The sequence below is a fragment of the Giraffa tippelskirchi genome, chromosome 13 (genome assembly GCF_054371585.1).
Source record: "Giraffa tippelskirchi isolate mGirTip1 chromosome 13, T2T-mGirTip1v1.2.pri, whole genome shotgun sequence".
Classification (NCBI taxonomy): Eukaryota; Metazoa; Chordata; class Mammalia; order Artiodactyla; family Giraffidae; genus Giraffa; species Giraffa tippelskirchi.
In genome coordinates, this window is record NC_137287.1 from 19482411 (window position 1) to 19505499 (window position 23089).

The 23089-nt window shown below is 42.2% G+C and overlaps 1 protein-coding gene across 3 annotated transcripts in view; it reads right to left on the reverse strand.

Annotated features, from left to right (window-relative positions):
- SLC5A11 (solute carrier family 5 member 11) overlaps positions 1–23089 on the reverse strand; it is a 56336-nt gene that overhangs the window by 19163 nt on the left and 14084 nt on the right. For 2 of the 3 annotated variants that reach the window (XM_081554460.1, XM_081554461.1), the window contains exons 4-8: positions 18278–18382; positions 17017–17076; positions 8152–8256; positions 6543–6648; positions 5389–5469 (exon numbers count right to left, since the gene is read on the reverse strand). In XM_081554460.1, coding sequence (XP_081410586.1) covers positions 5389–5469; positions 6543–6648; positions 8152–8256; positions 17017–17076; positions 18278–18382 — 457 coding nt within the window. The remainder of the gene's footprint in view (positions 1–5388; positions 5470–6542; positions 6649–8151; positions 8257–17016; positions 17077–18277; positions 18383–23089) is intronic. The other variant, XM_081554462.1, reaches the window with a different exon arrangement.

The window sequence follows — 23089 nt, forward strand, 5'->3', positions numbered from 1 at the left end:
TAAGTTGTGTCTGACTCTTGCGACCCTGTGGACTATAATCTGCCAGGCTCCTCTGTCCATGGGATTTCCCAGACGAGAATGTTGGAGTGGGTTGCCATTTCCTCTTAATACAAAATACATCGATTATAAAGGAAACCAAATATATTGAAGGCACTCATCAAATCATGAGAACTCAGACATAGTAATTTATTTATTTGCACCATTAAATAGAAAGACTCCACATTGGGTCAAATAACAATCTAGTTTTAAAGTAACTGTGGACACAAGCAGTGTTTCAATACATCAGCAGTACATCAGTAGCAATTATAAAAACATTTGGATAAAAACATCAGGGTTGTATTTTAGTTTCAAAGTCACAGATATTGCTAATATTCCTGTGGTGAGCTGCCTACACTAATAACTGAAAGATGCTAAATGTCACTGATAGATTTGTGAAAACAGAGATGGATTTCTTTCCCCTCCAAGGTTCACAAAACCTGTAAATTCTGCCCATGGACCCCAAGTTAAGAAACTCTGCCTTAAGGAAACATACTTTCACCTCTAAACTTCTCAGCTATCCCAATTTATGGTATTTCAAGAGTGGTCCAAGTAACCTATGGCCTTGAGAAAGTCATTTCTCCATCTGAGATTCAGTTTTTCATCTGCAAGTGGGAATAATGTAGTGCCAACCTCACAGCACTGGAGCAAGGGCTAAGGGAGATACTGCACATAAAATGCACAGCATCTAGCACAAACATGAATTGTCCTTAAAAAATAAGAAAGCACTGTAGTTTGCAGATAATTTGCTTCGTTATATTAATAGAAAGGATTCAAGGTTATCCCCAAAATAACATTGCTCTCACTGGATTATGTTCTGGAAGGTTGTTTGTCTTTTTTGTTTCATTTTTTTTTCTTGGGTATTTTTTGTTTGTTTCTTGGTATGGAAGAGAAGGGGTTGGTGTTACCATTTGGGTAGGAATGATATGTAACCTGCAACCTGGCTTATTTTTGTGGAAAAGTGTGGTAAACAGTGGCTACTGCTGCTGCTGCTGCTGAGTCGCTTCAGTCGTGTCCGACTCTGTGCGACCCCACAGATGGCAGCCCACCAGGCTCCTCTGTCCCTGGGATTCTCCAGGCAAGAATACTGGAGCGGGTTGCATTTCCTTCTCCAAGTGGCTACTAGGGGGAAAACATTTTTGATGATAAATTTTTGTCATGCTTTTTTCCCTGAAAAATTATTTTGTGGTAGTGAGAGGGAAGGATAATTATTTGTGGTCCAATTATCAGTAATTGGACCTTGAATATATACCATTCAAGTCAAGAGATAGCTAGACTGTATTAATATTAGACAAATTAGACTCCAGAACAAAGAATTTGGCCAAGGATAAAGAGGAACATCACATAATGATAAGGAGGTCAATTCACCAAGAGCTCATAACAATCCTAAAAAGAGAAAGAAGTCAACAATTACAGTTGGAGACTTCAGTACCCCTTTTTAGTGGTTGATGGAAAAAGCAGACAAAAATATTTATGCAGATAAAGAAGATTTATACAACACTATCAACCAAGTTGACCCAATTGAAATTTATAAAGCACTACACCAAACAATAGCAGAATACATATTTTTCTCAAGTACTCTTGGAAGGTTCACCAAAATAGGCAATGTTTCTGGCCATAAAACAAACCTCAATAAATTCATAAGAAATAAAATCATACAACACATATTCTATTATTGTAATGGAATTAAACTAAAAAATAATAGCAGAAATATATCAGAAAAATCTCCAATATTTGAAAATAAGTTGTCCCTGTTTGCTGATAATATGATATTATATATAAAAAATCCTAAAGATTCCACCAAAAACCAGTTAAAACTAATAAATTAATGAATCCAGTAAAGCGGCAAAATACAAAATCAATATGCTATAGTCAATTGTGTTTCTATATACTATTTGGGCTTCCCTGGTGGCTTAGACAGTAAAGAATACGCCTGCAATGTGGGAGACCTGGGTTTGATCCCTGGGTTGGGAAGATCCCCTGGAGAAGGGCATGGCCACCCACTCCAGTATTCTTGCCTGGAGAATCCCCATGGAAGGGAGGAGCCTGCTGGGCTACAGTCCATGGGATCACAAAAAGTTGGACATGACTGAGCGACTAAGCACATAAGCAAATACTATTGGAAAGAGATATTCAGAAAACAGTACCAATACACATTACTACATATAAAATAAACAACATGGATTTACTGTAGAGCACAGAGCACTGTATTAAATAACTTATAATCTATAATGGAAAAGAATCTGAATATATATACACATAAATATATTTACACCTCAAACTAATACAATACTGTAAATTGACTATACTTCAGTGAAAAGAAAACAATATCATTTCTAATTGCATCTAAAAGAATAAAATAGGAATCAGTTTAATCAAGGAGGTGAAAAGATCTGTATGCTGAAAACTGTAAATAAGAGTGATAAAAGAAATTGAAAAAGAGACAAATAAATGGACAGATATTCCATGTTAATGGACTAAAAGATCAAGATTGTTAAAACGTCCATACTACTCAATGTGATCCACAGATGCAATGAAATCCCTATCTAAATTTCAATGGCATTTTTCACAGAAATAGAAGAAAGAAAGAAAGAAAGAAAAATCCTAGCATTTACATGGAACCACAAAAGGTCCTGAATAGCCAAAGCAACCTTGAGAAAGATCAAAGCTGGAAGCATCACATTTCCTGATGCCAAACTATGTTATAAAGCTATAGTAATCAAAACAGTATGATATTAGGAAAAAGCAGTCCTGTAGACCAATGGAACAGAATTCAGAGCACAAAAACAGGACTTTCCTGGTGACCCAGTGGTAAAGAATTCACCTGCCAATGCAGGAAACATGAGTTAGATTCCTGGTCTGGAAAGGTTCCACATGCCACAGGGCAAGTAAGCCCGTGCATCACAACTATTGAGGCTGTGCTCTGGAGCCTAGGAACCACAACTACTGAGCCCTCACACCACAACTACTGAAGCCTGTGCACCCTAGGGCCTATGCTCAGCAACAAGAGAAACCACTGCAGTGAGAAGCCAGCACACCACAACTAGAAAGTAGCCCCCCTCTCTGAAACTACAGAAAAGCCCACACAGCAATGAAGACCAAGCACAACCAAAAAATAATTAAAAAATTTTTAAGGCACAGAAATAAAGCATGATAAACAAGGAGATTGGAATTGACATATACACATGACTATATATTAATTAGATAACTAATAAGAACCTACTACATAGCACAGGCAACTCTCCTAAATACGCTGTAATAACTTAGATGGGAAAAGAGTCTTAAAGAGAGTGGAGAGATATATATATATATATGTATATATATATATATATATATATATCAGTCATATGTATATATGACTGATTGATTTTGCTGTACAGCAGAAACTCACACAGCATGGCAAATCAACTATATTCCAATAAAGATTAATTCTAAAAAATAAAATAAGCTTTATGATTTAAAAAAGAAAGAAAGAAAATCATGCATATACTGTCAATCAGTTTTCCACATTTAAAAACCTGCAGATACCTTAAGAGAAAGTCTGCTAGATATAGCAGAATGAGGAAGGTTGCTGAAGGTAGATCGGTCATCTCTCTCCTGACTGATCATAATGAATTAAGTAGTGGAACTCCCTCATTGAGACCCCATATTTTGGGAAGAAATATCAAGAAGTTGGCTAAATAGCAAACCATGTGAAGGTCTATCTTTTGGCTCTTTTGCCTCCAAAACCTGAGAGTGTTATGAGTCACTTATGTGGCACTTGGAAGTTCAAAATGTTATGATAGCAACCACACCCAACATTTATCTAGTGAGGCTGAACATGTGTCTTTATATATTTATTACTCATTTGTTTTCTTCTATATATAAACCAGTGAAGTTTTTCTTCTTTGTAAGGGTCCAGAACATTTCCTGTTTAAGTTTATAATAAGCAAGTCTTATTGCTGTTTTCTGGGGTGCGAAACTAATTTATTATTCCATGATTTTTTTAAAATTTTGTTTGAAAGGTAAAAGTAACGCATGCACAGCGTTCTGCATATCTATGCAGAAAGACACAAAGTTAAGGTAAAAATTCTTGCCTATACTCTTTGACTCCTGCTCCTAGACTCTTCCCAATAAAGTTATTACCACATTATCTCCCTACTCTTATCACCAGGCAGTGTGATGGGGAAGGAAGAGGGTGAGATCTGAGGTCAGTCTGACTGGGGCTTGAATCCTGGCTTTGAATTCTAGCTTTGTGACATTGGGCAAGTTTTCTAACAGTAGATGCCCTAATTTTCTCATCCAACAAAGGGAATAACAGTAATACCAATATCATTGGCTTACTGTGAGCATTAAATGCTAGCACATCTGGATCACAAGAGTTTAAATATTTATTAAATTTTTGAACCTTTAATTTTGAGATAATTATAGACATACAGAAGGGTGGTATAAGTAGCACAGGAAGTTTCCATACACCCTTCACCTAGTATTACGGAAGCTAAGAAACTAACATTGGTGCATTACCATTCACTACAGTAGAAGCTGTTCCGATTGCACCACTCATGTTCTTTAACTCTTCCGGAAGTCAGTTCAGGATCCTACATTGTGTTTATTTGTTGTGTCTCTTTATTTCACTCCTCTCTTTTTAGTTTCTCAGTCTGCCTTTATTTTTCATGCCCCTGGTACTTTTGAAGAATACTGGTCATTGTAGTTTGTAAAATGTCCCTCAATTTGTCTGATGTTTATAAACGATGAAGTTGAGGGTATATATTTCAGCAAGAATGGCACAGAGGTGATTCTGTGTCCTTCTCAGTGACCATATCAGGAGCTGCATATAGGTACATCTGATTACTGTGTTATCAGTTACTGTATCTCAATCATTTAGTACAGTGGTGCCATGTTTCTCCACTGTAAAGTGGATGTATGTCCCCTTGTAATTAATAAATATCTTGGATGTGATGCTTTGAGACCAAGCAAATACGCTATTTCTTCATAAACTTTCACTTGCTAACTTCAGCATTTATCATTGGCTTTTGCCTGTAGCAGTTATTACTATGGTGTTCTAATGGTGTTATTCTATTTCCCTCACCCCACCTGCATTTATTAATTGGAATTTTCCTGTAAGGAAGAATGATCCCTTTACTTCCTTTTATTTTGTTATTTAGTTATTTATCCACACCAGTATAAGAAGATCTATCAATTTTCCCTTAAGAAACAGTTACGTTTCCATGAGAAGCACAATTCTCTTACAGCTAAAATAACCAATGGCTCAAGCAGGAATCCGCAGCTGGGTTTGAAACTGTGAAGAAAGCAGATGTCCCTTCTTGAGAGAGGGGCTGTCATCCACCCAAGTGACCCTGGGACCCCACTTACTGTAGCCCATCAGGATGAGTGCTCCTATAAGCATGATCAGAGTCTGTAGAGCATCCGTGTAGATCACAGCTGCCAGGCCACCTAGAAGGGAGAGGAGCACAGAGGTGATGGTCAGCTACTCTGATGGAGAGGAGTTACTCTGGGCGGTGGCAGGAAACTTGGAAATTCAAGACCTGATGGGACAGAGGTCTTAGCGTTGACTCGTTGCAAAGATGGCCACAACAGTATCCATTTCTCATGTGCCTGCCCATTCTGTCATGTGGCTTTGCTGCTCCTTTCAACTGAGGTGAAGTTGATTTCTCTTCCTCTTAAATGTCTTGGCCAAATGGCTTGCTTTAACCAATAGATATGGTGGAGGTGGATATCACGGAGCTTCAAGCCTGGGCCTCAACAGGCCCTTGCAGCCCCTGCTTTTGCTCCTGTGTTGTCCTAAGACTACTATGCTTCTTTAAGAAGCCCAGTCTAGGACTTCCCTGGTGGCCCAGTGGATAAGAATCCGCCTGCCAGTGCAGAGAACACGGGTTCGATCCCTGGTCCAGGAAGATCCCAAATGCTGCAGAACAACTAAGCCCGTGTGCCACAGCTACTGAAGCCCTCTCACCCTAGAGCCTTTGCTCTGCAATGAGAGAAGCCACCAAAATGAGGAGCCCACGTACCAAAACTAGAGAGTAACCACAACTAGAGAAAGCCTGTGTGCAACAAGCGAATATTTATAATAAATATTATAAAAAAGAAAAAGCAGATACATATCAAGGCCCTGCTCCCCACCAGCTACTCTTCTGGGATGCACGTCTGAAGGGAAAAGATGAGCCTCAGGCTCCAAAATTGCAGTGGTTTGTGGTCCAGCTGTGCATAGTTCTTGTGAATATACAGGCTCAGCATTTAGTAGGTTCTAAAGAAAAGTTCTTGAAGAAATAAATGGAAAATAGCTTTATGCAGGTGTGGTACATTTTGAAATCCTCCCTTCCATCAGACGATCATTTTCCTTTGGACAATGGCCAAGAGAAATCATATCTTCTGGGGTAACAGATTGAGAGTTCATGAAGACAAGGTCTTAGCACACTGGAACATCAGAAGACAGGTCAGGAAAAGATAGGGTGGACCACAGCCCCTGCCCACCACCTCTCCCAGCATCACCCCTTGTCCAGTCATACCAGCAATGGTGTATAGAGCTGTGACGGCCAGCAACCCAACTATGGCCAAGTAGAGGTTCACATGCAAAGACTGCTGAATGAAGATGGCGCCTGCATACATGTCCACCTAGAGAGAAATTGATGGGTGTATGAATGAATGGACATTTTAACACAGTTTTCCCAGGCTCAGGCCCTAGCCTTGATTCTGAGAAACACAGAAACATCATATGTTGTCCTTTCTTCATCCATCTCTTCCCAGATCAAGGGTCTCAAATGGGAGCTGTATGGGTGATTATGTTTGAGATCCCTTCACTAGGCTAAACACGAGCTCCTCAGTGGTCTTCCTGCTTCTCTTCTTGATCTGCCTGAATTCCATCCTCCACACTGCAGCCTTATCAAATACCATCATGATCATCTCACCCTCTCCTCATCAAAACTCTTCAGTGGCTCCCTACTTGCCCCCCAAGATTGTTGTTGTTCAATTGCTAAGTCTGCACGCCAGACTTCCCTGTCTTTCACTATCTCCCAGAGTTTGCTTAAACTCATGTCCATTGAAAGTCAGTGATGCCATCCAACTATCTCAACAGAGCCCACTTCTCCTCCTGCCTTCAATCTTTCCCAACATCAAGGTCTTTTCCGATGAGTCGGCCCTTTGCATCAGGTGGCCAAAATGTTGAAGCTTCAGCTTCAGCATCAGTCCTCCCAATGAATATTCCTTGAGGATTAATTAGTTTGATCTCCTTCTGTCCAAGAGACTCTCAAGAGCCCCTCAGATAATATCCAAATAAGTTAGAGCTCTATGTTACGTGCGTCACAGTTTGCCTGACACTTGACTTCATTTCCTTTACTCACTTCATGCTCCCAGTCCTCCAGGCATGCTGAAATACACCCAGCTTCCCTAACAAATCAAACTTGCTTGTTCTGTCCATCCATCTGGAATGCCAAGCCCTGTTTCTCTATATCTTCTCAGCATCTTTCTCACACATCACTTCCCTTGGGAAGGCTTCCCCACGCCTTTAGATTCCCACCAGGATGAGAGCAAGTGTTGTGCATCTAAGTCTTTCTTTCACATCTGGAGCTGGCAGAGAGTCAGTTATTGTTGTCTGAATTGAATGGAATTCCTATACCCCACCCCACGCCACCTCACATCGGACAAGGTCTCCCCCAGTTCCAGATTGAAGAGAAGACGGCATCCGTGTGAGTCAGGCCGAGCCGCACCTCCTGGAGGTTGCCAAGCATCTGCTCTTGGCTGCTTTCCAGGAGATCTGCCCATCCAAAGGTCAGGGTGGGGTGCGCTGAATGGGCTGTCAGCACATATGACTCATAGCTGATTATTGCCTGATCCCAGGAGGAAAATGACAGACTCACCCCAGGGCTCTCGGACTCCCATTCAGCACTGGGTGCGTCCTGACGTGTTGCTGAAGAAGCTTTGGCAGGAGATGGGGGAGAAGTCCTTCTGTCCATCTCTTTCCCATTCTTCCTCCGCCCCTGCTTGCCCTTTGCCCCCACCCCTCCCATCTTCCTAGAACCTCCCAGAAGCTTCCTCAATCAGAGAAGAACGTGGGTGGGAAGCGGACGCCACCTGCAATGGGCGGTAATGAGCTTCTCACCCGCTGCGTCCCCATCTTACCGAGATCTTGGTGAAGATGTAGATAAACAGGTAGAGCACGGCCAGGATGACGGGAATCCTGTTGCCCCCAAACCGTTTCCGTAGGTATTCCGGCATCGTGGTGACCTGGCGACCAGAGCTGAGCTTTTGCCACCCAACAGCCCTTCCTCCCCCTCCTCCCCAAACTCAGAGGCACAGATGGTCTTCTTGGGATTCTCAATGGGAGACTTAAGAGGGAGGAGAAAATGGGGACCAAAGGGTGGGGTGAGGATGAGTTGGGGTTCTGTGAAGAGCTATGTACTTGACTATCATATATTCCAAATGTATATCCTATCCCAATTTTTGCCATCTGTGTTGTTAATAAATGCAGCCAGACTTGGGGAAAGCCTGGAAAGAAGGCAAGACCACAAAGGAGCTGAAATTCTCATTAATTCTCATTAATTATAAAATTAATTTTATAAAACCTATTAATATAATAAAAGTTACTATAAAACAATGTTACTATAAAAACCAACTCTTTTTTTATATTTATTAATTTTTTTAATTGAAGGATCATTGCTTTATCATGTTTACATTTAAATAAACATCTAGCAAGAGAAGGAAACGGCAACCCACTCCAGTATTCTTTATTCTTGCCTAGAGAATCCCATGGTCAGAGGAGCCTGGTGGGCTATAGTCCACAGGGTCACAAAGAATCAGACACAACTGAACACACACACACTCACATCTATAAATAACAATGCAAATCACTACTGTGAAACGGAAAAATCAATCCTAAACTTAAGGAAACCAGCAAAAATATACACACGGATAATAAAATATCTCATTTATGTTCTATTCGTTTCTGGCACCGTCCTCTTGCACACCAAAAACCCCGGGCCCAGAACCTATTCATTCTTTCTTTAAAAAAAAAAGCCATCAGAAAAGTGTTGGACAGATGTTAAAAGCACACTAACACCAACATGAGACATTACCCTGGCGCTCATTGAAGACGGTGGAGGAGGCAATAACTTCACTAGATGATTCAGTGTCGTTGGCTCCATATCTAATGCATAAAACATCTCAAGAATCTCCATTTGTCCTTGCTCTAAGCTTTGGGAAAATTGCTCTATTGTAAACTGTTAAGCAGGTTACCAGGAACAGAGAATCTTAAAAGCAAAATGTGTACATTCTGGAGACAGCAGAGAGACCAGGGCAGCACTGAGTGAGCAGCTCACCCATGGTCCAGATGGGTGGTCCCAGGCTGGGTGTCCTTGCCATAAGGGGCACCCCAGGGGCTGGGTCATGCTGGTGAGAACCATTATTTGGGTGATATTTCTCTTGGGGGATGGCATGTCCTTTCCCAATCTCCTCACTGTACCCCCAGACTTGGGTTCAGAGGATGCCGTGTCTGGACAAAAGACCCTCAAACCAAAAACTTTCTTCCATGAGATCCTAGACCTCAGATGGAAAAGGACAGAGTACTGATTATATTCACAGAAATGTTTGCAGCCCCTCTTCCAGGCTGCTGCTGCTTGGATGTTTCCTAGTCTAACCCAGGAAGGAGACCACTGGGTACCCAAACATGAGCCGACAAATGGCCAACCATCCATCCCAAGGTCAGATGTGAAGGCAGAAGAAGCTCGGAGGGGAGACTGGGAGAAACTAGATGGCCAGACTTGATTTAAGAATGATAAACTGAGACTTCCCTGGTGCTCCAGTAGCTAATATTCTGTGCTCCCAATGCAGTGGACCTGGGTTCGATCCCTGGTCTGGGAACTAGATCCCACATGCCACAGTTAAGAGTTTGCATGCTGCAACTAAAGATCCTGCCTGCCACAACTAAGACCCAATGCAGCCAAATTAATTAATTAATTTTAAAAAAAGGATGACAAGTTGTTAACAGTAGAACCTGGGTATTCGAGACTATAAGGGTGTCTGGTATAAAATTATTTCAACATTAATGTATGTTTGAAAATCTTTTCATAATAAAATACTGGCCAAAAAATTGAACTCTAGAAATATATATGTATGTGCTTAGTCGCTCAGTTGTGTCCGACTCTTTGTGACCCCATCGACTGCACCCCGCCAGGCTCCTCTGTTCATGGAGATTCTCCAAGCAAGAATACTCGAGTGGGTTGTCATGCCCTCCTACAGGGGATCTTCCCAACCCAAACCCAGGTCTCCCACATTGCAGGCAAATTCTTTACCAACTGAGCCACCAAGGAAGCCCATAGAAGTAAATAAATGAACACCTTAAAATTTTAAAAACTTAAGTATCTCTTCCCTCCACCATCCCTGAAAGGGGATTTAGGGATTCTGACCCTGGTGAATGTCTTGTCTCAACCTTCTGATTTGTTGCAAGGCAAACAGGGGTTTTTCCTGAAGCACATGGCACTAAAGTCTGACACTATCAAGGAATAACACACAGAGGGATTCAATCAAACCGTACTGAACAGACACACTCTTGGTGACAGTTTGTTGTTGTTTGTTAGTTGCTAAGTTGTGTCCGACTCTTTTGTGACCCCATGGACTGTAGCCATAGGATTTCCCAAGCAAGAATACTGGAATGGGTTGCCATTTCCTTCTCCAGGGGATCTTCCCAACTCAGGGATCAAACCCACATCTCCTGCTTGGCTGGCAGATTCTTTACCACTGAGCCACCCGGGAAGTCCCCTGGTAATGGTGTCAGAGCTAATTAGAGACAGCGCATGAAAGCTTCAGCCCATTCAGATAAGTGGACCAAGGATGATGCTGCTCAAGCGGATTCACTCTCTGGTCTGTGAATGACAACCATCAGTTGGTCTTGCTGGAGAGCGACATTCCTATCCTTGGCTGACAGCCTTTATTATCAATTGACCTCCATTTCGATCTACAGAGAGCCGCACAGCCTGCTACATGCAGGAAGTTTCTAATGAGCTAAGAGGGGAAGGAGGCATGAAAGTCATCAGAAAGTGAGCGGCCCTGGTATCTAGAAATCAAACTCTGGGGAGAAATGTGACACTAGCTGACAGATGGGAGGCAGAGCCCAGGCTGTTTGTTGTAAAGTAGCTGAGAAGGCAATTTGCCAGAAAACAAGGTTGAGAGACAGAGATGTGAATGACTGTTGACATAGGAACCACCCTCTGAGTGTTGCTGGATGAATGTTAACAGGAAATAAATGCAGCCAATGACAGCTGCCCCAAGAGAGGACCTCCTGGGTTCCATGCTCTGGGGCTCCTCGTCTCCTGGGGGTGGAGGGCAGCAAGCGGACGTCAACATCTGTCTTCCTCTCCCTTGAATCACATCCAGACCGCCACACTCCGTCCTCATGGGAAACCCCTCCCTCTTCCTCAGAAAGCTATGCCATCAGCCATAGCAACTTCTGCTCACCCCAGCCCTCCCCAGAACCCTGTTCAGCAGCCAATGAGAATTTCAGCTCCTTTGTGGTCTTGCCTTCTTTCCAGGCTTTCCCCAAGTCTGGAATCAGTTTCAAGGACAGTGCGAAGAACCTACATGGGACACCTTGTACAGTGTCTTAGCCCCAACAACAGACAGGCATTTCCAGTTCAACAACTCACTTCTCTGGCCAGCATCCAAACCTCGTCATCTCCAGGACACCATTCACCTCCAATCCCCAAAGTTTTCATCAGTGCCACCATCTCATTTGCTCAGCCTGATGACCCTGGCTTTGGCACTTGACTGAGACTTTTAGTCCCTAAAAGATGCCTCTTCTTTTGAATGTCAGCTCATCCTTCATTTTGATTCCTTCTGAAATCATGGACCCTGCTACTGAGTAGCTTCAACAAATATTTTTCAAGTATCCACTATGTATTGGACACTATTTATTTATTTATTTTTGGCTGCGCTGGGTCTTCGTTGCTGCGTGCACAGGCTTTTGATTGCAGTGGCATTTCTTGTTGCAGCATATGGTCTCTAAGTGTGCACGCTTAGTAGTTGTGGCCCACAGGCTTAGCTGCCCCGCGGCACATGACATCTTCCTGGACCAAGGATCAAACTCGTGTCCCCTGCACTGGCATGCAGATTCTTAACCACTGGACCACCAAGGAAGTCCCCAGACCTTATTCTAGACACTGAGAGAAACCAGAAATGGTTCTTGCTTTCCTGGAGCTTATGATCTAATGGGAGAGACACACAGTCTAGTGCAGTGGCTCTCAATGGAAGGAAGAAGATTTCATATTTCCCCAGGGAACATTTGGCAATGTCTGGAGACCTTGTGGCTGCCACAATTTGAGGGGTGCTGTTGTCATCTAGTGGATAGAGATGAGGGATGCTGAAAAACATCCTAAAATGCACAGACCACCCCTCCCATCACACACACAGCAAAGAATCATATACACACACAGCAAAGAATCATCCTGGTCCAGGGACTTCTCTGGTGGTCCATTAGCCAAGACTTTGCGTTCTCAATGCAGGGGGCCTGGGTTCAATCTCTGGTCAGGGAACTAGATCCCATGTGTTGCAACTAAGGCCCAACACAGTCAAATAAATAAATAAATATTTTTAAAAAGAGAATTAGCCTGCCCCAAATGTCACCACTGCTAATGTTGAGAACATATAGTGGGAGAGACACAGTCTAATGGGAGAGGTGTATTAATTTGATCATCACACAAGCAAATACGAAACAACCATGATGGCAAACAAAGGAGAAGACTTAACCTAACCAGAAAGGTTAGCCCTCCAGAAAGGTCTTCCTGGAGGAAGAGTTGCTTAAAGTAGGAACTGGACAGATGATAGGAGCTAACAAAGCCACAAAGGAAAAGGAAAACTTTACAAGAAGATGGGAAAGTTTTGCATTAGGCTGGTGATGTAGAGAGCCTGGTGAGGATGAGGAGCTGTTAGATAGTGTCTGGAATACAGTTCACATACAGCTCAATAAATCCTTCTTCAAAGAACGAATAAATGAATGAACTGACCGGAGTATACTGTGGATAGAGAGTAGGGCGGATCTCTAAAGGGTAGGGGTTATTTTCCATATTCAAAAATAAAATTGGTCTGTAATTTTCTTGATGGATAAAATTAGCATTATCCTAGTCTCAAAACATGGAATACAAAAGTCAATTCTAGGTGGATAATTGACTTAAAAATGAAAAGTTTTAGATATATACGAGACTATCTTTATGACCTTTGAATAGGAAAATATTTTTTAAATAAGATATAAAAGGCAGTAATTAAGGAAAAGTGGTAAATGGAACTACATTAAAATTAAGATCTGTTAAAGAGAACCCTCTTACACTGTTGATGGCAATGTAAATTGGTACACTCACTATGGAAAACAGTACGGAGGTTCCTTGAGTGAGTGCAAGTTGCTCACTTGTGTCCGATTCTTTGTGACCCCTTGGATATGAGGTCCATGGAATTCTCCAGGCCAGAATACTGGAGTGGGTAGCCTTTCCCTTCTCCAAGGGATCTTCCCAAACCAGGGATCGAACCCAGGTCTCCTGCATTGCAGACGGATTCTTTACCAGCTGAGCCACAAGGGAAGTGGAGTTTCCTTAGAAAACTAAACATTGAGTTATTGCATAATCCAGTGATCCCACTCCTGGGCATGTATGTCAGAAAAAATTATAATTCAAAAAGACACAAGCAACCCATGTTCACAGCAGTATTGTTTAAAATAGCCAAGACATGGAAACAAGCTAGATGTCCATCAACAAACAAATGGATAAAGAAAATGTGATATATATATATACAATGGAATATCACACAGTCATAAAAAAGAATGAAATAATGCCATTTGCAGCAACATATGTGCACCTAGAGATTATCATACTAAGTGAAATAAGTCAGAGAGAGAACAAATATTGTATAATATAATATATTCGATATTTAAATATGACATAAATGAACTTATCTACAAAACAGAAATAGACTCAGACAGAGAACAGGCTTGTGGTTGCAAAGGGGGTGAGGAGTCGGGGAGGGATGGATTTGGAATTTGGGGTTAGCAGATGCAAACTCATCTGTAGAATGGATAAGCAACAAGGTCCTACTGTATAGCACAGGGAACTATATTCAACATCCTGTGATAAACCATAATGGAAAAGAATATGAAAAAGAATATATATATATATATATATATATATATATATAGGTATAACTGCATCAATTTGCTATACAGCAGAAATTAACACAACATTGTAAATCAACCATACTTGAGTAAAATAGCTTTTAAACAGATCTGTTTATCAAAAAATAACATTAAGAGTTAAAAGGCAAACCACAGAGTAGGGGGCAAAGATATTTGCAATACATGTAATCAGCTTATTTCCAGAATGTACAAAGAACTTCCATTAATAAGAAGAAACTGTATAACATAAGAGAAAAGTTGGCAAAAGTCTTAGACATGTTACTTTCCCAAAGAGGACATCCGAATGGCCAGAAAATATATAAACAGAATTGCCAATGGAGAACACAGTGAGAAAACTACACAGTCACCAAATTGGCAAGAATTTTAAAGCTGGAAAATACCAAGTATTAACAAGGACATAGAGCAACGGCGCAAAGGGAATTTGCATGCCCGGCTGCTGGAGTATAAACTGACAGAGCTACTCTGGGAAGAAATTTGGCAATGTCTAACCAAACTTGATAAACACATCCAATGACCCAGGGATTCCACCGATAGTTAGATTTTTCTCCTTAAACATCATGTTTATATGCATCAGGACACTTGTATAAAAACCTTACCAGGACTTCCCTGGTGGTCCAGTGGTTAAGAATCCACCTGCCAACACAGGGGACACGGGTTCGTAGTCTGGGAAGATCCCACATGCCGTGAGGCAGCTAAGCCTGTGCACCACAATTACTAAGCCTGCACTGTAAAGCCTGTGGTCTGCACCAAGAGGAGACACCGCAATGAGAAGCCCATGCACCGCAGCGAAGAACAGCCCCTACTCATCACAACTAGAGAAAGCCCACATGCCGCAACGCAGACCCAGCACAACCAAAAATCAATCAATAAATAATTTTTTAAAATGTTACCAGCAACACTGTCCATCACAGGCTAACATAGTGCTGCGCTGTGCTTAGTCTCTCGGTCACGTCCGACTCTGCGACCCCATGTACGGTTTAGCCCACCAGGCTCCTCTGTCCATGGGGATTCTCCAGGCAAGAATACTGGAGTGGGTTGCCATGCCTCCTCTAGGCTAACATTAGGAACAACCTCAATGCTTGTGAACAAAAGAAGAGACAAATATATCGGAGTATAATCATGCTCCAGGATACTACAAAGAAATGGAAATTAATAAACCAGGTACACGCAAGGAAAGAATGTTATCCCCGATTCCATGTACTATATTTCATTCAAAAAAAGTAAAATTAAACCATATTCTTTAGGTGTGCATAATTAAAACCGTAAGAAAAGTAAGGGAGTAAGTTCAGTGAAAGTCACAAAGAAAGGAAGACATTGCTATCTGGTAAAGGCACGTGAGGGAGGGTATTAGACTTTGTGAGTCGATCTGGGTATTCGTTTTACAGTAACTTGTTAAGCACCACATTTGTGTTTTATCACTTTTCTGTGTTTATTTTATTGCCTAATAGAAATGGATTGGGTGGCTTTTTATTGCTCCTCAGCACTGTGGCATTCATTATCTAACATCAGCTTCATCTCCCCTTTGAATAAAATGTTGACCAAAGAACGTCTGGAGCCACAGAAATTTTTAATTGAGCGGTAACGTCTGGAGATCCTTTCACAGCAGCACAACTCTGTCAATTTCAGCCCTTCTCACGGCATGATATTCACAGTACGGATACCCAGTCCCCCGGTCAGCGATACTGTGGTAGTCCCCAGGTTTCTCTATTACAAACCACAGCAGTCATTTCAATTCTGCACGCCTCTTCTTAACCTTCGACTACACAAGTTCCTTCCTCACGCTCAGCAAATGACACTATCTTCTACTTCATAGAGAAAATAGAAACCATCAGCTAAAAATATCTGGCCAACCTACCTTTAAACTGACCTTAAATAGCACCTCCTATTCAAGGTGCTCACTTCTAGTCAGTGTTATTCTGCCTCAGAGATTTTGTCCATGTAGGGGCTGGGCAGACCCAGGCTCCCCATTGACCAAAAGTCATGCTTTTAGACTCAGTATTATCTCTAAGCAAGATAGTTTATTTATTCCTACCTCACTGCCTTTGCATAAGATTGCATTACTTCCAGTACAGAGTGATTTTTTTTAATGATTTTTCTGATCATTAAGTAGTTCTTTCTACTTTGTATATTTTTTTAGTTTCCATAATAAAAAGTTAAAATCAGTTATTACTTGATGGATAACACTGATACTGTGTGATCTTGCTCTGCCTAGCAGAATATCTAAAATAGGATTAAGTCTAGAGGATGTGTGTGACAGAAAGCTCTCAATAAGAGCAGAAGTGACCTTTTAAACTACCTCTGTCAAAAAGTCTAAAGCACTACTATTTTGTAACAAAAAATTTGACACATCACATCAGCCAGAAATAACTCAATTATTATGGTTTTAGGTGGAAAGGAAGGAAAAAAAAATCACTGAATCGTGTGTATGTGTGTGTGTGTGTGTCTTTGTTGAAAGCAGTAATCTGTTCTGGCTTAAACATTCAGAAAAGACTGTGATTTTGTGTTTTGACATTCAAAAAAAAATTGTTTTTGAGCCCACATTTCTTCCAGCCTCTGAATACCCTGCACGTATCTTTGATGTCATTACTCAAAATGTCCCATCATTACTAGGTGGGAACTGCTAAGGACAGGGTTCCTAACAGTCTTAATGAATACACGAGTCACCCCTCACTGATGCTGCGACCTCTTGGGGACTGTGCAATGAGTGTCCACTGGCAGGATGGAGAGATGCCGCTGAGAGGGAAGGGATGAACGCAGGGCTAACCCTTCCCAAAGTATCTTCCTATTCCATAGCACCTGGACCCCCTCAGACTCACCTGACCAGTGATGTAGATTGGAAGGAAGATCCAGGACAACATCAGCACGAAAAATAAGCCCTGCCCGAGAAAACAGAACCAGGACTCAGCTCCTGCGCACACTGTGGTGACAGTTTAGATTTCCTCATGTCTGGATGGAACCTGGTCTTGTCTGCACCTGGTTCCATCTCTTACTTACTGAGTAACTCACCTTCCCTGGACTATCACATCCCATATTTAAACAGAACATGGGGGTGAAGTGGGGCAAAGTGGCTCCCAGGGCTATGTCTCCTAAATCTTGCATATCCCGCTTAGCCCCCTTGTGTTCCCTCCCCTCCTTGGGCAGAGGTTCAAACAAGGCTGTGAGGTCAGGCAGGCCATGCTGATGAATAGCTGGTAATGCTGGGAGAGTTTACACAGGTCTCTGAGACTCATTTTTCTCACCTGTGAAATGAGAGTAACAGTGCCGCCACTAGGTTGTTGCAAGGGAATCAGCAAGACGAGGGTTTCTGAGCACTTATTATGCCCCAGACATTCCTGTGCATGCTTTACAAGCATGAACTCATTTAATCCTCAAAATGACCCGATATGGAAGGTACCATTATTTTCTCTGTTTTATACATGAGGCTCAGAGAGGTCAAGTAATTTGCCCAAGGTCACACAGCTTGTAAATTTTAGAGCCCAGATTTGAATCCAGACGGTTTGGTTCTAATCTGTAATTGAATCCCATTATATGATGATGTATGTAATGTACTGAAGTCTATGGCACAGGGTAAGCGCTTAAAAAATGAGTTGTTATGAAGATGAAGATCATTATTAATAACTGCATCTCCTCCCATTCCGTAAAAATCATATCCTGAATGAGTCTGCTACACAGAGCGTGTCCTATCTCCTGAGTATATGTGGGGTGGCAAAAAGATCAAGAACCATGGAACCACATAAGTTTTGTGATGGACAATTGATATCTAATACACAGAAACACCCCCCCCAATCCCACAAAACCTTGTATCTTCTTCATTTGCACAGAAGAGACTCTGTGCCTTCTTCACACACATATTTGCCTTATGGACTCCCATCAAGCAAACATGGGGAAGCCTGCAAGATGACTTGCAGATCAAATTGATTTCTGCTAACCAGGGGTGCCCTTGATGATTCGTGCTTGTTTCTTCATAAAGCACCACTCTATATTTAGAAGCAGAGCATGCATAAAGCTGCCCCCCACCGCCCCAGGATCCACCTGTTTGGTAATCTTGAACTGATATTGCCCTGGAAACATACTTACATTAAGCTCGTAAGCAGTTACAGAAAGACCCGCAGCAGCACCTGACCCTGCCAGGCCAACGAAATGTCCACTTCCAACATTGCTGGCAAACAAGGATGCACCCACCTGTGGGGAGATGGACAGCTCAGATCTTGGAGCCAAGGTCTGGGGTGGCTTCTTCCCACTCCCCTTCTTCCCATTCTCCAAAGGGACCCAGACAAAAGGAGAAAGTGGGGCCATCCCTAGTTTATCTAGCAATTTTTTTCAAATTAGAAAAAAACCTCTTCTCAAAGACTCTTTTACTTCCACCTTTAGGAAACTGACATAACAAATATGCATACCCAAGATGCCTAAAATGTAAATTGTGTCCCCCACTAGGGTTGTGCAGTGCACAACTTGAACAACTGTATGCAGCATCCCTAGAAGTAGGAAGGATAACAGGTGTAGAAAGTGCTCCAGGATGAGAATCAGGAAGCCTATGTTGTTCCTCAGCTCCACTTCTAACTTAGCAAAGTAGAGAGCCCTTCTAGTAGAACTCTAAGGGGGCAGAACAGTTCTTGAGGACCCCAATTCCTGGACTTCATTGATTACATAAGACAGACTAGGGACCTGGCCCCAGTTGGGCCAATTACATTCTCTCTCCTGGGAATCTGGACCTGGGAAATCATCTTTGCTGGTCCCTTAGACTGGGGGGCATGTAACCCGGGGCAGGGAGTGTGTACTAAGAGGATGGGGAGCAGAGTGAGTAGTACATTCGTGTCTGCCACTCTGAGAGGAGAATGAAGAAGACTTGCAGAAAAAGGCAGCTCAAGGGAGGACAGAACCAGATAGAGACAGAGATAGAGACAGATGATGGGGGAGAAAGAGAGGGAACTGTTTGTGAGGGGACTGTGGTACCTCCCATTGACTTTCTAGTCTCTGGTTTTCATCTGACTCTATACATTGATCTGTCACTGTAACACTCTCCTGAGTGTTATAGCTTGGTAGTGTTTTGAAGTAGAGAAGTCCTAAGTCCTCCAACTTTTTTCTTTCAAGATTGTTTTGGCTATTCTGGTTCTCTTGTATTTCCATCTGAATTTTAGGACTGGCTTACCAATTTCTGCCAAAAAAGGGTGGGGGTGGTACAGATGGAACTATGACAGGGATTGTGTTGAATCTGTAGTTCAGTTTAGGGACTGTTACTATTTGTGTTAAGTAGATAATACCTGATGTGCCATTTTAATTCCCTTATTAGCTCAGACAGCTGCAATGTCAAATTGATGGTTTTTTAACTAACACCTCCGGATAAAAAGCTGCTCACGCTGGGTGATCATTGATTCGGATCAAATAAAGATAAGTTGTACAAAGGGTGCTTTCTAGGGTAAAACATTGGCAATAATATGAGAATGGGGCTTTGAACGAGATCCAATCCTGTTCTAACCTACTGGTCTTCAAGACTACTGCAGAGCTGAAGAGAAGGGGATGGGAAAGAGCCAGGTAAAACACCACAAAGCTTCCTGATCTTATTGAGATGCAGTTGTTTTTCTTGAATTAAAGCTCCCTGGGGGCTTCCCTGGTAAAGAACCCGCCTGCCAATGCAGGAAACATGAGAGACACGGGTTCAATCCTTGGGTCGGGAAGATCCCCTGGAGAAGGAAATGGCAACCACTCCAGTATTCTTGCCTGGAGAATCCCATGGACAGAGGAGCCTGGCGGACTATAGTCCATAGGGTCACACAGGGTCAGACACGACTTAAGTGACTTAACACACACACACACGGGGGCTTCCCTGGTGGCACAGTAGATAAGAATCTGTCTGCCAACCCAGGGGACACAGGTTTGATCCCGGGCCTGGAACGGTTCCACATGCCGGGGAGCAACAAACCCCGTGTGCTGCAACTACTGAAGCACATCTGTGCTCCGCAACAAGAGAAGCCACCACAATGAGAAACTCACACATTGCAATGAAGAGGAGCCCCTGCTTACTGCAGCTAGAGAAAGCCCATACAGCAACAAAGACCCAGCGCAAGCAAAAACGAATCAAGTCAATAAATAATTAAATAATTTTAAAAAAAACCTCTCTGGAGGAAATTTCAAAGATCTTTACTCCACCATTCCCAGTGACACCACCCTGCATGTTCCTCTGAAATGTGACTTTTCCACTCTTCCCATAAAGAACCCGCACTGGCCGATGGCTTATTTTGACCAATATGATGCGGTGAAAGGGACACTGTGTGACTTCCAGGTCAAGGATCAACAGCCCGGCAGCTTTCATTTTTGCCCTTTCAAATCAAATGCTTTGTAAAAACCTTGGGTTGGGTCACTAAACGATGAAGGGTGTGTAGAGGGTGAAGCCCTAGCCTTCTAGCCATCCCCACCAGAGCCACATCTGTGGATGGGGCTGTCTTGGCTTCTAGCCCATCCAGCCAACAGCTAAATGCAGTGCCAAAGAGCTAAAGTGCAAAAGAGCAGGGGAGGAACCACCCACTGGAACCATGCAATCATTAGAATAACATACTGGGACTTCCCTAGTTGTACAGTGAGTGAGAGTCTGCCTGCCAATGCAGGGGAAATGGGTTAGATCCCTAGTCTGGGAAGATTCCACATGCTGTGGAACTGAGCAACTAAAGCCCATGCACCACAACTCCTGAGCCCTCACCCTAGAGCCCACGAGCTGCAAATACTGAGCCTGTGTGTGGCAACTACTGAAGCCTATGTGCCTAGAGCCTGTGCTCCAAAACAAGAAAAGCCACTGCAATGAGAAGCCTGTGCACTGCAATAAAGAGTAGCCCCCACTCACTGCAACTAGAGAAAGCCCAAGTGGAGCAATGAAGACGCAGCATAACCAAAAATTAATTAATCTTTTACAAAGATATAATACACTGTGTATACACACACACACACACACACACACACACACACACATATATAAAACTGAGTCACTTTGCTGTACAGCAGAAGTTAACATGACATTGTAAGTCAGCTATACTTCAGCTTTTTAAAAAGAAATTTTAAAAAGAAATAATACACTGTAGTGGTTGTGAGCCACTAAATTTGTTGGTGGCTTCGTAGGCAGCAATAGCTAACTGATGCACTTGTTTCAAAGCCCGTTGTCTTAACCACACCTCCTTTCCATTGATATCATTCTCCTGAGTGAAGAAAGCAAAGAAAGTTCCACAACTGCCCTTTCCTTTTTGACCTGGAGAAGGGTCATCCAAGGATATGAGCAAAGAAATGGATACAAGTATGCAAAAGCAGGCATACTTAGGTGAGCTGCTATATTCCAACAGAATTTTTTTTTAAGCCCAGCATCACTCATCATAAAGACCATTTGACCAGCATTTCTTAAAGTTCAGTCATTGTGGGACTTCCCTGATGGTCCAGTGGTTAAGACTTCACCTTCCAATGCACAGGGTGTGGGTTCCATCCCTGGCTGGGAAGCTAAGATCCCACATGCCTCACGACCAAAAATCCAAAACATAAAACAGAAGCATTATTGCAACAATTTCAATAAAAACTGTAAAGGAAAAAATTCCGTCATTGAGCACTTCTTTTGTGGCCATGTCTATGTCCACTGCGCCTGTACTGGTATTTACTCAATATTTCACCTTATACTGACTTCTTTAACTAATATATATGATTATATATTTTATTATTCAACCAATTATTATATGTTAATATGTACCATATTAACATATAATAATACATGCATATGTATGTATGTACAACTTTACATGGAAAACCAGTATCACTTGCTTTACATAGAAGAGAACCACACAAATAAAATGAAAATGAAAAAAAGTTATTAAATTCTATCTAGGTTCTCCAGACGACCACATTCCCTTAACCTGAGGCTTGGATTCTCTTTGTTAAACACAGATTAGTCAGTGCTGAAAGACCGGTAAAGCCATCTTAGTACAAATTGTGACTTTCTTTTATGTAACCAAGAGGACTGACTGAGAATAGGAAAGGGAACATTCCCACGATGTAATCTGATGTTATTCAATGCTGTGTCTGTGCACAACTGAAAAATCCTGCTGCTCCTGTTGCTCGTATTTTGGGAAACACTGCACTAGATTACAAGCTCCTTGAGGGTGAAGACAAGCTCAGTGGTGTCTCCTCTGTTTGAAGCAGCGCTGGACAGGGCGTTGTTCTAATGAACTCACTGATTATATAACGCAGAGCTCTTTTTTGGTATCTTTTGAGAACAGTGTGGTCATTGTCTTCAGACGTTGTATTGACCAGCGGCTCAGATACCTGTTATCTCTCTGCATCTTACACCTTTTGGACTCCCTGCAAATGGGAAATGTCTTCTCTCTTGTTAGTTGGGAGACTTAACACTTATAATAGAAGATCATGATTAAAATTATCATTCCTGATTCCTTACTCAGGACGCATGAAACAGAGGCCTGTGTGCATATATGTGTGTGCATATGCGTACACGTGTGTGCATACATGTGTGCATGTATGTATTTCCACAAACTGTGGAAAATTCTTCAAGAGATGAGAATACCAGACCATCTTACCTGCCTCCTGAGAAACATGTATGCAGGTCAAGATGCAACAGTTAGAATCAGACATAGAACAACAGACTGGTTCCAAACTGGGAAAGGAGTACCTCAAGGCTCTATATTGTCACCCTGCTTAACTTATATGCAGAGTACATCATGCAAAATGCTGGGCTGGATGAAGCACAAGCCGGAATCAAGACTGCCAGGAGAAATATCAATAACCTCAGATATGCAGATGACATTACCCTTATGGCAGAAAGTGAAGAGGAACTAAAGAGCCTTTTGACAAAGGTGAAAAAGGAGAGTGAAAAAGGTGGATTAAAATTCAACATTCAAAAAACTA